The sequence below is a fragment of the Candoia aspera genome, chromosome 13 (assembly GCF_035149785.1).
Source record: "Candoia aspera isolate rCanAsp1 chromosome 13, rCanAsp1.hap2, whole genome shotgun sequence".
NCBI classification, from domain to species: domain Eukaryota; kingdom Metazoa; phylum Chordata; class Lepidosauria; order Squamata; family Boidae; genus Candoia; species Candoia aspera.
This window is the reverse complement of record NC_086165.1, coordinates 15,735,360-15,747,507: the sequence shown is the minus strand read 5'-3', so window position 1 is coordinate 15,747,507 and position 12,148 is coordinate 15,735,360. Positions and strand designations below refer to the sequence as shown.

General features: G+C 41.7%; 1 protein-coding gene across 1 annotated transcript in view; it reads right to left on the bottom strand.

The window, feature by feature from the left end:
• Positions 1-1,724: 1,724 nt before the first annotated feature.
• Positions 1,725-12,148, bottom strand: part of ADAMTS17 (ADAM metallopeptidase with thrombospondin type 1 motif 17) — a 153,033-nt gene continuing 142,609 nt past the window's right edge. Inside the window, exons 21-22 of the mRNA XM_063314162.1 lie at positions 3,360-3,537; positions 1,725-2,233 (exon numbers count right to left, since the gene is read on the bottom strand). Coding sequence (XP_063170232.1) covers positions 2,082-2,233; positions 3,360-3,537 — 330 coding nt within the window. The 3' untranslated portion in view covers positions 1,725-2,081. The remainder of the gene's footprint in view (positions 2,234-3,359; positions 3,538-12,148) is intronic.

Sequence of the window (12,148 nt, the reverse complement as noted above, 5' to 3'; positions counted from 1 at the left end):
GAATTAATTTTTTATGCTCTGTAATGTTTTCATTTCTCTATATAAACTAAGAAATTGAGTGTGTAGCCCTAGCCTTGCATTCTGTTCCTTCAGGCTGGACAGGAACATATTAATTTTATTTATAATCTTCTGGTGGTCCACAGCCTTCAACTACATCTTCTGTCTCACAGGGAAAAAGTACTTATTTGTACCAGATCAGCATCATCCTCTGCCTGGAAGACTGCATTTTTTGTTTGAAAATTTCAGGGCTTTTATGTATTCTCCTCTTTTTAAATGAAGGTTGATTTTATTTATCTCTAGTGGGGCTGGTCTATTTCCCATGGATGGGAAGAACAGCTGAAACATCTGGTTGCATGTGTCAACATGGCCAGGAGGCAGCATTATTGAAATTAATTCTATTTTTTTTTACTTTTTGACCTTTTAATTGCCAGAAAGGCAGCATACAGTTGTGAGGCCCCTAACTCTCACATACACTGGAGTTAGAGAGAAGATCAGAGGGGAGATGTCTCCTGGAACTAAGTGGTGGTAGCAGGAACTACCAAGTCACTACCCCAAAGCAGGAGGTGATACAGGATGGGAAGATTCAGAGGGCCTCTGGGAGAGGGTTGAGACTCTAGACTTTTCACCCTACAATCTTAGCTGCTTCTACTATGGTTGGGAACAACCATGTGTCATTCTCATGTCTCCTTATCTTAAAGTAATGCGTGCTATCAAGTAAAGAAAGCTTTCCATGGCCAGAGCTGCCATCTTGTTGAAATTTATCATGCCACATGTATAGGAGGTTTACATGACTACACTGTTGCATATGTACAGATTGGAACAGAAGCATTTTCTCTGCAATTTCTGAGTCTGGACTGACAGACAGCAAAACCTATGAACATGGTCTGGATTCAAGTTACTGCAAAATTAAATTCAAGTTACTGCAAAAAAATGTAAAAATATTTCAATATGGGCTTACAGAATTATTAATTTATCTTCTATTTATTGCTGTATTAAATATTTCAGACGCATTGGGCTACCACTGTCAGAATTCCCATCATACTAAAGACTGGAGTTGTAGTCTAATACATTGGACAGAACACCAGTCTGGAGAAAATGAATATAAATATATATATATTTCAGGTGGGAGAAGAAGGATGGTTATTAATTAGGTTTTTCTTTTTTATTTCTCTGAAATTATACTCAGTGGAGGGTTGGCAGGGCTACAGTAGACTTTTTTCAGAAGTTTCAGAACTGTTGGTCTGCTGCTGGTTGGCTATCAGAATTTTTCTATTAAAGGTTCTTTATATAAAATTAAGGATTTCATAATGGCTCTTGCCTTTCAAACCATACATCCTCCATCCATACATCCATATTTAAAAGTAGCCTAGAAGCCAAGGCTGAAGCATTAAGTAGTATCTCTGCCTATCCAGAGATGTAGACAGAGATATTATTTGCCGTAGGCTTATCTGCAGAGGTACATATAACGTCAGTCAATTTATTTGCTTTCCAAATCTTTTCCTTAAAAAATAAAAATAAAAATGGTAACAAGCCATCCAGTGGCTTGCAATAATCTATATATTAATGAAAAAAAATGCAGCCATGTCAAAGTATGCTAACATTCTACATGATTCGCTTTGAGATGAATTCTTTTTCATTTTGTGGTGATTTTGCTTTGATTCATCCAGTCTGCAAAAGGAGCTTCAAGTCTTACTAGGTAAGCACTGGAATTCATTGGGTTCGAGTAACTTGCGTTTGCAACTTTCAGATACAGTTGACCTTGCTGAATCAGATCAAGGTCCATCTAATCAAGCATTCTCTTTTTAATAGTGTCCAACCAGGTGCAAGGTGGTAATGGCTTTCCAATGTGATATCATTAGCACTTGCATTTCAGAAGTATATGACCTCTGTCCATAGAGGCTCTATAATTAGCTGTCATGGCTATTAGCCATCAATAGACCCTATTCCCCTATAAATTTATCTAATCTAAGATGAAATAGCTATTGCCACATCTTGTGGCAGCAAGTTCCATAAGTTAATGATATATTGTATGAAGAAGTACATATGAGCTATAATTCCCTAAGGAGCATAGGCAGGTTTCATTAACTCCTCTGTTGCATCTTGCTTGCATAGAAGTCTCTGCAGGTTTGACAACAGCGCTGGTACCATCTCATGTCCTGACAAAGGTTTTTCTCCCGAATCACTCGACAATAAACTGCCCACTGGTCTCCTGTGCACTTGTATGTCAGAGCAGCTTTTAAAAAAGGAAGAGAGAATATAGGAACAAGAAATTATGCCATTGTTTTCTTTTAGGTAGAGCTGGGATCACCATAATTCCAGGGAAACTGCATAGTATTTTTTTGACTGTCTATCCATCCAGCTTTCATCTGCTGTCTGCCTGCCTGCCTGCCAATCTGTCCGTCCTTCCTTCCTTCCTTCCTTCCTTCCTTCCTCTATTGTCTATCTGTCCATCCCTCCATCCCATCTCTATCTAGTCTGGAATGATCTGTTCCTTGACCTGGCCAATTCCAGATCTGCTCTGAATCAGGATTTCCACACCTCACAGAATGCGTTCTAGTTTGGAATTCTGGAAATTGGATTCTCAACAACTATCAACTTCAAAAGTATTTGATGTATGTAATTCTCTTCCTTACCTTAAATTTGTAAAGTGGGTCAGAATGGTTACTGTATATATTTTAGAGAATCTATGCTCAGGGTCTAGTATAGAAGGGCAGCAATTCTTTAGTTCATGGCAACAATGAAATTAGAACCATGACTTCCCGCTTCAAGAAGGAATTGTGCCACCAAAGAACTCATGTTGATAAGAACTGTGTCAGAGAAAATGCTCTTTAAATGCCCCCAAACCTCATATTCCTAAGAATTTCTCCTATTTCTTTTTTCAAATATTCAAGCTCTAGCCGGTCATTTTCCACTATGGGTTTAGGGACACACGTTTCCTTCCACAGAGAAGTGAGTCATTAGCTACTGGAGAGACACCTGAACAGAATGGAAGCTTATCTTCTGGAGCTACTAGCAGATTTATAGGTATTGTAATGGTTTTTACTGGGACTGCAGTGAGATGAAAGGGTTATCTCTGGATTAGATTTGCTCTTTATTGGCATTAATTGGGGTCAATATCCTGATTTTGATTGGGGAAGGTGTTTTTCTTTCTTTTCCCATGCAATTTTTCTGATGGAAGACTTTCCTTGGTGAGAAAAGAAAGAAGGAAAAAGCTCATTTACCAAGCCACAACAAATGTGACACTCAGTGGGGGGATGCTGCGTCTTTACTGAAATAGACACCGGCTTCTCAGTCTAGTTTGAGAGAAGGGGATGATAAATAATACCTCCGATTTCAATACCCAGGAAAACCATACTGACCAAGTCTCGGAGAGGTAATTGTGTTGACATTAATTTTCTCATTGCAGGCCTCTTGGTGACACTGTCGGTAGGCTGCAGGCTTGGAGAGGATCGGACACTCGTTGCCATGGCGACCTGTGACTTTATGCATGCACTGGACCACACGGGACTGAAGACCTTTGCCACACGTTGAGGAACACTAGACGAGAGAAATGGAACCATCACGATTCATGTAAAGTGGAGATATGACAGAAGCAGAGGCCCCTTGGATGAGGACATCCTATTTATTAGATTTATATACTGCTTCTGTCTGAACAAGTCTAAGCAGTATACTGTACATCAGAATGCCAAAAAAACTGCATCAGATGTGAAATACAAATGTTCTCGTTTATAGAGTCACCCTTCTCTCTTCCTCTACTTGCCAAACTTTGCCACATGTATACATATTTTCTTAATTGTAAGTTAAATCTGCTTGGATAACTACATAGCTGCATGTTGGACTGCTGAACTGTGGATGTTTCTCTGCCTTTGTATGGACCTGGACATGGGTGTCTCTGCATTTGTTAACCCAAAGAATGGTTCCCTTTCCATTCAGCTTCAGCTTCTTAGCATACCAAGAATCACCAAGCGGGCTTTCCCCCCTTCCTTCTTTCCTTGCCTTGAGCTTGAGTTGATTGCTTCTCCTGGGAAACCAAGATCATCACCTAGGCCATGCAATTAGTCTTTTCAATGCCAGGAAGACAGATTTTAACTTTTTTTTTTCCTGAGCTGCCTAGGTTTGGCAGCTGAAGGGACATCTGGCTTATTTTAGCAAGGAAAAAGAAAAAATCAGATCTCTAGGAACAGAAACAAAAAAAGTGTACTGAAAATGGTGTATTTTTGTTCATATTGCATCTTGAGAACTTGGGGGAAATGTGGACAATGCTGCATTTGCCATAAGAATACTCTGCTTTTAATTAACTGGGAAGCAAATCTTGATTATTTCAATAGAAAGTAGTTTTAAAGACTTATTCTAGCCAAATAAAAGCTTGTAGAGTGTCCTCCTTGCTCAAAGCTCCATGTACATATAACTTATCTGGCTCTTCATTCATATATAGCAACCTCTGGGACATCCTTTTATTTCTACTGCTTAAAGGTACTATCAAGTGATAAAGTATTAGCCCAATTATTTCTCTAATTAGAAAAGGAAGACAATCGAATTTTAATTCTGTTTTGCACCTTACAGAATGAAAAATAGAGGTACAGCAGTAAAATTTCCAAATAAACAAATGAACCCCATTCAATAGTAAAATAGTACAGTAACATCTCTTCAGCAAAGGATCGTTACCTTGTCGTGGTGCTGGAGCTTGAGCACCTCAATGATGCCATGAGCTAAACCGTGAAGGGCCACCCAAGACGGGAAGGTCATGACAGAGAGGTCAGACTAAATGCGATCCCTGGGGAAGGTAATGGCAACCCACCCCAGTATTCTTGCTGTGAAAACTAAATGGATCAGTACAACCAGAGATATGTCGGTGTACCATTGGAAGATGAGACCCCCAGGTTGGAAAATGGTCAAAATGCTACTGGGGAGGAACAGAGGATGAGTTCAACTGACCCAGACGTGATGACGCAGCTAGCTCAAAGCCGAAAGGACAGCTAGCGGCTGACGGTGCTGGTGGTGAACGGCGAATCCGATGTTCTAAGGATCAACACACCATTGGAACCTGGAATGTAAGATCTATGAGCCAGGGCAAATTGGATGTGGTTATTGGTGAGATGTCAAGATTAAAGATAGACATTTTGGGCATCAGTGAACTGAAATGGACTGGAATGGGCCACTTCACATCAAATGACCACCAGATCTACTACTGTGGACAAGAGGACCACAGAAGAAATGGAGTAGCCTTCATAATTAATAGTAAAGTGGCTAAAGCAGTGCTTGGATACAATCCAAAAAACGATAGGATGATCTCAATTCAAATTCAGGGCAAGCCATCTAACATCACAGTGATCCAAATATGCACCCCAACCACAGATGCTGAAGAAGCTGAAGTAGAGCAGTTCTATGAGGATCTGCAGCACCTACTGGACAACACGCCTAAAAGAGATGTTATTTTCATCACGGGAGACTGGAATGCTAAGGTGGGCAGTCAAATGACACCTGGAATTACAGGTAAGCATGGCCTGGGAGAACAAAACGAAGCAGGACGTAGGCTGATAGAATTTTGCCAAGACAACTCACTCTGCATAACAAACACTCTCTTCCAACAACCTAAGAGACGGCTTTATACATGGACTTCCCCAGATGGACAACACCGAAATCAGATGGATTACATCCTTTGCAGCCAAAGGTGGCGGACATCTATACAGTCGGTAAAAACAAGACCTGGAGCTGACTGTAGTTCAGATCACGAACTTCTTCTTGCACAATTTAGGATCAGACTCAAGAGATTAGGGAAGACCCACAGATCAGCTAGATATGAGCTCACTAATATTCCTAAGGAATATGCAGTGGAGGTGAAGAATCGATTTAAGGGACTGGACTTAGTAGATAGGGTCCTGGAAGAACTCTGGACAGAAGTTCGCAACATTGTTCAGGAGGTGGCAACAAAATACATCCCAAAGAAAGAGAAAACCAAGAAGGCAAAATGGCTGTCTGCTGAGACAGAAGGAAAACAAAAGACAACAGTGATAGGGGGAGATATGCTCAATTAAATGCAAAATTCCAGAGGTTAGCCAGAAGAGATAAGGAATTATTTTTAAACAAGCAATGCACGGAAGTGGAAGAAGACAATAGAATAGGAAGGACAAGAGACCTCTTCCAGAAAATTAGAACCATCGGAGGTAAATTCCAGTCAAAAATGGGTATGATCAAAAACAAAGATGGCAAGGACCTCACAGAAGAAGAAGAGATCAGGAAAAGGTGGCAAGAATATACGGAAGACTTGTATAGGAAGGATAACAATATTGGGATAGCTTTGATGGTGTGGTCAGTGAGCTAGAGCCAGACATCCTGAAGAGTGAGGTTGAATGGGCCTTAAGAAGCATTGCTAATAACAAGGCAGCAGGAGACGATGGCATCCCAGCTGAACTGTTCAAAATCTTGCAAGATGATGTGGTCAAGGTAATGCATGCTATATGCCAGCAAATTTGGAAAACACAAGAATGGCCATCAGATTGGAAAAAATCAACTTATATCCCCATACCAGAAAAGGGAAACTCTAAAGAATGTTCAAACTATCAAACAGTGGCACTCATTTCACATGCCAGTAAGGTAATGCTCAAGATCCTGCAAGGTAGACTTCAGCAATTCATGGAGCGAGAATTGCCAGATGTACAAGCTGGGTTTAGAAAGGCAGAGGAACTAGGGACCAAATTGCCAATATCCGCTGGATAATGGAAAAAGCCAGGGAGTTTCAGAAAAACATCTATTTCTGTTTTATTGACTATTCTAAAGCCTTTGACTGTGTGGACCATAACAAATTGTGGCAAGTTCTTAGTGGTATGGGGATACCGAGTCATCTTGTCTGCCTCCTGAAGATTCTGTATAATGACCAAGTAGCAACAGTAAGAACGGACCACGGAACAACGGACTGGTTTAAGATTGGGAAAGGAGTACGGCAGGGCTGTATATTCTCACCCTACCTATTCAACTTGTATGCAGAACACATCATGTGACAAGCTGGGCTTGAGGAATCCAAGGCTGGAGTTAAAATTGCTGGAAGAAGCATTTACCATCTCAGATATGCAGATGATACCACTTTGATGGCTGAAAGCGAAGAGGAACTGAGGAGCCTTATGATGAAGGTGGAAGAAGAAAGTGCAAAAGCTGGCTTGCAGCTAAACCTCAAAAAAACCAAGATTATGGCAACCAGCTTGATTGATAACTGGCAAATAGAGGGAAAAAATGTAGAAGCAGTGAAAGACTTTGTATTTCTAGGTGCGAAGATTACTGCAGATGCTGACTGCAGTCAAGAAATGAGAAGACGCTTAATCCTTGGGAGAAGAGCAATGACAAATCTCGATAAAATAGTTAAGAGCAGAGAGATCACACTGACAACAAAGGTCCGCATAGTTAAAGCAATGGTGTCCCCCGTAGTAACATATGGCTGCGAGAGCTGGACCATAAGGAAGGCTGAGAGAAGGAAGATCAATGCTTTTGAACTGTGGTGTTGGAGGAAAATTCTGAGAGTGCCTTGGACTGCAAGAAGATCAAACCAGTCCATACTCCAAGAAATAAAGCCAGACTGCTCACTTGAGGGAATGATATTAAAGGCAAAACTGAAATACTTTGGCTACATAATGAGAAGACAGGACACCCTGGAGAAGATGCTGGTGGTAGGGAGAGTGGAGGGCAAAAGGAAGAGGGGCCGACCAAGGGCAAGATGGATGGATGATATTCTAGAGGTGATGGATTTGTCCCTGGGGGAGCTGGGGGTGTTGACGACCGACAGGAAGCTCTGGCGTGGGCTGATCCATGAAGTCACGAAGAGTCAGAAGCGACTGAACGAATAAACAACAACAGTAACATCTAGTTTACATTTTTTTTGCTTGGAAATATGGGCATTCCAAAATAAGAAGAGGAAGAGGGTTTAGAAACCTGTAGACGGATGGCACAAAATGCTTCCTTTATTTATAGCCAGGCTTTTATTCATTTATTCATCACATTTATATAGCCTTACTGTACTTTATATTTGCCCTAACGCTGTTAAGAATAAAAATTAATAATGGCAATAACATCCCATTTGACATGATATGAAAGAATGCTAAGAATGCATGTTTTGGAATCTTCAATGACAAAGGTTGAAAACTTGGGTTTTTTAGGAAAGATCATTCAGACTGAATGGGTCTTCCCTGCAAGAATGGAAGAGTAATCAGTAGATCTCTTGGATGCTTTCCAGCTGAAGTTAGAAATGCTTAAGGACATTTCAGCCGAAGAAATCATAGCTTATTTCCTTGTTGAAATGAATGGCACTTAGAAGAAAAAGTCATGCTAAAGCACTGCTGGCAGACCCTCCAAATATTCCAGGAAATGTGCAGCTGAAATACCAGGGAGCATCTTTCCTGGTACAGAACAAGAAATGCACAATTATCATGATTAAGAGGCCGGTGATCTCGACTGATGCCATGCATACTCAGAGCTATTCTACTCAAAGCCAATTTGAACTAAGTAATGATGAATGAAATTATTGCAGAAATTAGGCCTTAGAAAAAGAAGGGCTGTTTCTCACCACTCCCTTAAGGTGCTCTGGCAAACTTACTCCCTTCCTTCTTTCTTTGGGGCAAACATAAATCTTGAAAAGAGCTTCAGGAAAGAATACAACCCCAGATGTGCATCTGTATGTGCAACGTCTCTGCATGGAGTAATATTAAGAGAAGCTCTTTCTCCAGAAGGCTGGGCAATTGAACATTCTAACTTTCGACTGATTGCCATTCGTACTGAAAACCTCTCCAAGTGCTTTAGTTTTGTAAAAAGAGCCAATATATATATAAAAAGAGGGATGGGAAAGATTCAGAATTGTGAACCTGTGGAATTGCCTGCATTTTGTTGACAAGGGAGGTAAAATAAATATTGGGTAGAAAAACATCACAATCTGGTCCAGAGCAGAGCTCAAGTGACTCCCCTTGACATCTACTCATACATGAAGCTTACAAGCTGCTGATAGTAGAGAGTGGGATGACACTCAGCCACCCACCTTGAAGATGTCCAAGATGTCTTTGGAAACCCAGCTGTCATGAGTACGGATGGTGAGCAGGAGGGGGCCCCTATCCAGGGGGGAAAATGCATGCGTAGTTTAGAGGCTTTGAACTGTCCTTCAAAGAAACTCAGAGCAGACCCGCCTTGAGTTTTGGGTTTATCTGTGTGGGTTTCCCATGCTCTTTCAGTTTGGCAGGACTTCCTTACTACTAGAGCCTTCAATAAACATTAGAGACCAACTCACTGTCTCAGCGTGGTACTTTGCTCTAAGTCAGGACACCAGCTATTCCTCTAGGCTTTGGGTTAAATTGGGTACTGAGCCGCTAAATCAATCTCAACTGATTAAGCATCTGTTTTTGTTTTCCAGATGCACCTGGCTTTGTTTTTACTGTTCTATTGTTTATTGTTTATTATTTTTAACACTGTAAGACACCCAGCCTATAAAACTCAAATAAATAATAAATCTCACAAATCATATACAGTCAACCATCCCTGTCATTTCTGGCCAGGGAGCCTCTTCCTTTTTGATTAATGTTCACAATTTTTCTTCCCCTCCATTGATTAAACACTAGTATACCCATCCTGCTGCGGAGATGGGGCAAGCTCAGAATAAATAGAAAGTGGCTTGGTTCAAATGATAAAGAATCCACAGCTGCTGAATTGGATTCTCCCCCTGCAAAGTTCTCGTTTGTGGCTTATAGTTTCCCTTGCATACAGATCAACTGAGCTGCGGACTGCAAATCAAGAAAACCGTGGCTTCTTATGCTTTTGCCCTGGAAGATTTAGCTTCACCTCCTCTCTATTGCATAGAAAACTGGATGCTGTTGCCAAATAGCTCAGCTACAATTAGGAGGCATTCGTTACTCCCAGCAGTGATGAATGACTTGCTGATCCCTTCTCAAGGGAGAGCACAAAAGCAGGTTTATTCTAAAAGGAAATGAGAATTTTCCTGGGTTTCACAGGTCCTGCTGGGAGGAATATCTGCTGCCAGGATTTCAGAGGCTAACGCAAGACGCAACTGGCAGCTTCTCCTGTCAGGGGAGGGCAGGTGGCTGGAGGCAATTTTTCAAAGGCGCTTTATCACCAATGACAGGGCTTGGCAACTGCCGCACATTCTGAAGATGTCCTCTTTCCTGCCAAGCCCTTGCTGATGCTTCCGAATGCATTCCAGTTGGAGTGGAGTCCTCCAGGGGCTCAGTGGAGAGACTCTGCCATCAGGTGCACAACATGGAAAGCAAGGAGGAGGAGGAGGAGTCGTTTCCCAGCCGGGAAGCATGGAACCTGGGCATCCAGCCAGATTCCCAGGCCTGCCACCCAGGATGGTGGGGGAAGAGGGTCAGAGAAAGGCTCCTTGCCTACATAAGCTAGCCTTTGAAATGTAGTTATTTAATCTCCTGCTTCAATCAGTTGAGGCATTTATTTATTTATTTATTTATTATTCACATTTTATTACTGCCCATCTCCCCCAAAAGAGGGACTCTGGGCATTCAAACCTTGATGCTGTTACCAGACCGTTTCTGCTCCCCCACCGCAAGTCTTCTAGAAAATAAAGTTTTCCAGGGGTAGGGTGAACTATTAAGAGACTGAACCATCAGTTCGTAAGTCCTGGGTTTGGTCTTATTTCCCCTGACCTGGCTAGACAAACAATGGTCTTTCAACTTTAGCTGAATTTGGAATTATATGGAAATGATAACTGGTTGTTTCATAAAGGAGGCTGTTAAAGGTGAAATACTTCCTAAAGGACTGCCCAGATGCTAAACTATTCATTTTAATCCAGGTGGCTATATATATACCACACACACACACACACACATAGAGTGTATATATATATATGAACATATTTTCATTCTTAGTGCAGCATGGGAATTATGTTGCGGCCTTGGATGATAGCCTTTTTAAAAATACAGTGCCTCTTTCTTGCCCTGCAGTGTGGGTTCTCCAGCTTAGGTGAATACACCGAAGTCAACCCCAGGAAGATGCATTTGCACTATAGGGGAGACAAATGTTATCTGAGGCCTTTTTTTGCCACTGCATCTGCCTCCTTTCCTATAACTAATACGTGCACGCACATGGACTTACGCACATTTTCGGGAACTGTTATTGAGTTTAATTGCTAGCAGTCTGGTATTGGGTGGAATAGAAGGGGTGGGGGCATATAACACTGATAGGGAGGGAGTAGGCAATCTGACGTCCCCCAGATGTGTCGGACTTCCACTCCCATCAGCACCAAGCCAGCATGGCCAGTGACAAGGAGTTATGGCAACAAGGGTGCAAAGTATTTGGAGTCGCCCAGGTTTTTTTCCTGGATTTTTGGGCGTTTTTTTTGGAGCCTTCAAGTCAGCTTTTGACTCCTGGCGACTGCCTGGACTAGTCCCTGCAGTTTTCTTGGCAAGGCTTTTTGGAAATGGTTGATCACTGCCTGCTTCCTCGAGCTGTGAAAAAGTGACTGGCCCGAGGAACCAGCTGGCTTTGTGCCTAAGGTGGATCTAGAACTCACAGTCTCCTGGTTTCTAGCCTGCTGCGCCACTACACCAAACTGACCTCTGGACTAACAGAGGGCAAATCTACACTGTACATAAAACTGTTTTGGACTGTTATTCTTGCTGCCCTGGTAAATTCTCGGAATTATCTTCTGCCAAAGTAAGAGTTAAGGACCATTCTGGTCTGATTTTACATATAAGATTAGGATTCCCTTCAAGGAACCTGATGCTTTAACCTTGGAGTATTCCTAGATCCATCTCTGTTCTTCTAACCATCAGTTATGACGATAGCTCTAGAATGTTACACATGTAGTCCTTATTTAGTGCCTGCTTCATTTAGCGACTGTTCACAAGTATGACAGTGATAAAAAAGTAATTTTGTGACCAAACCTCATATTTATAACCTTTGCAGGTCTGTAAAGCAAAGGAAAGCTGAAGTCAGATCATAAGCACAGTTGTGGTTTCACTTAGTGACCACTTTGCTTAACGACCAAGTTGCCAGTTCCAGTTGTGGTCACTAAATGAGGACTACCTATATCCACTTCTTAGGAGAATGAGAGAGAGAGAGAGAGAGAGAGAGAAGATCTCAACTAGATAGATTACTTTGGCTTCAGTTCCAGCTTCATCCTCTGAGATGGAATGAAGTAAAA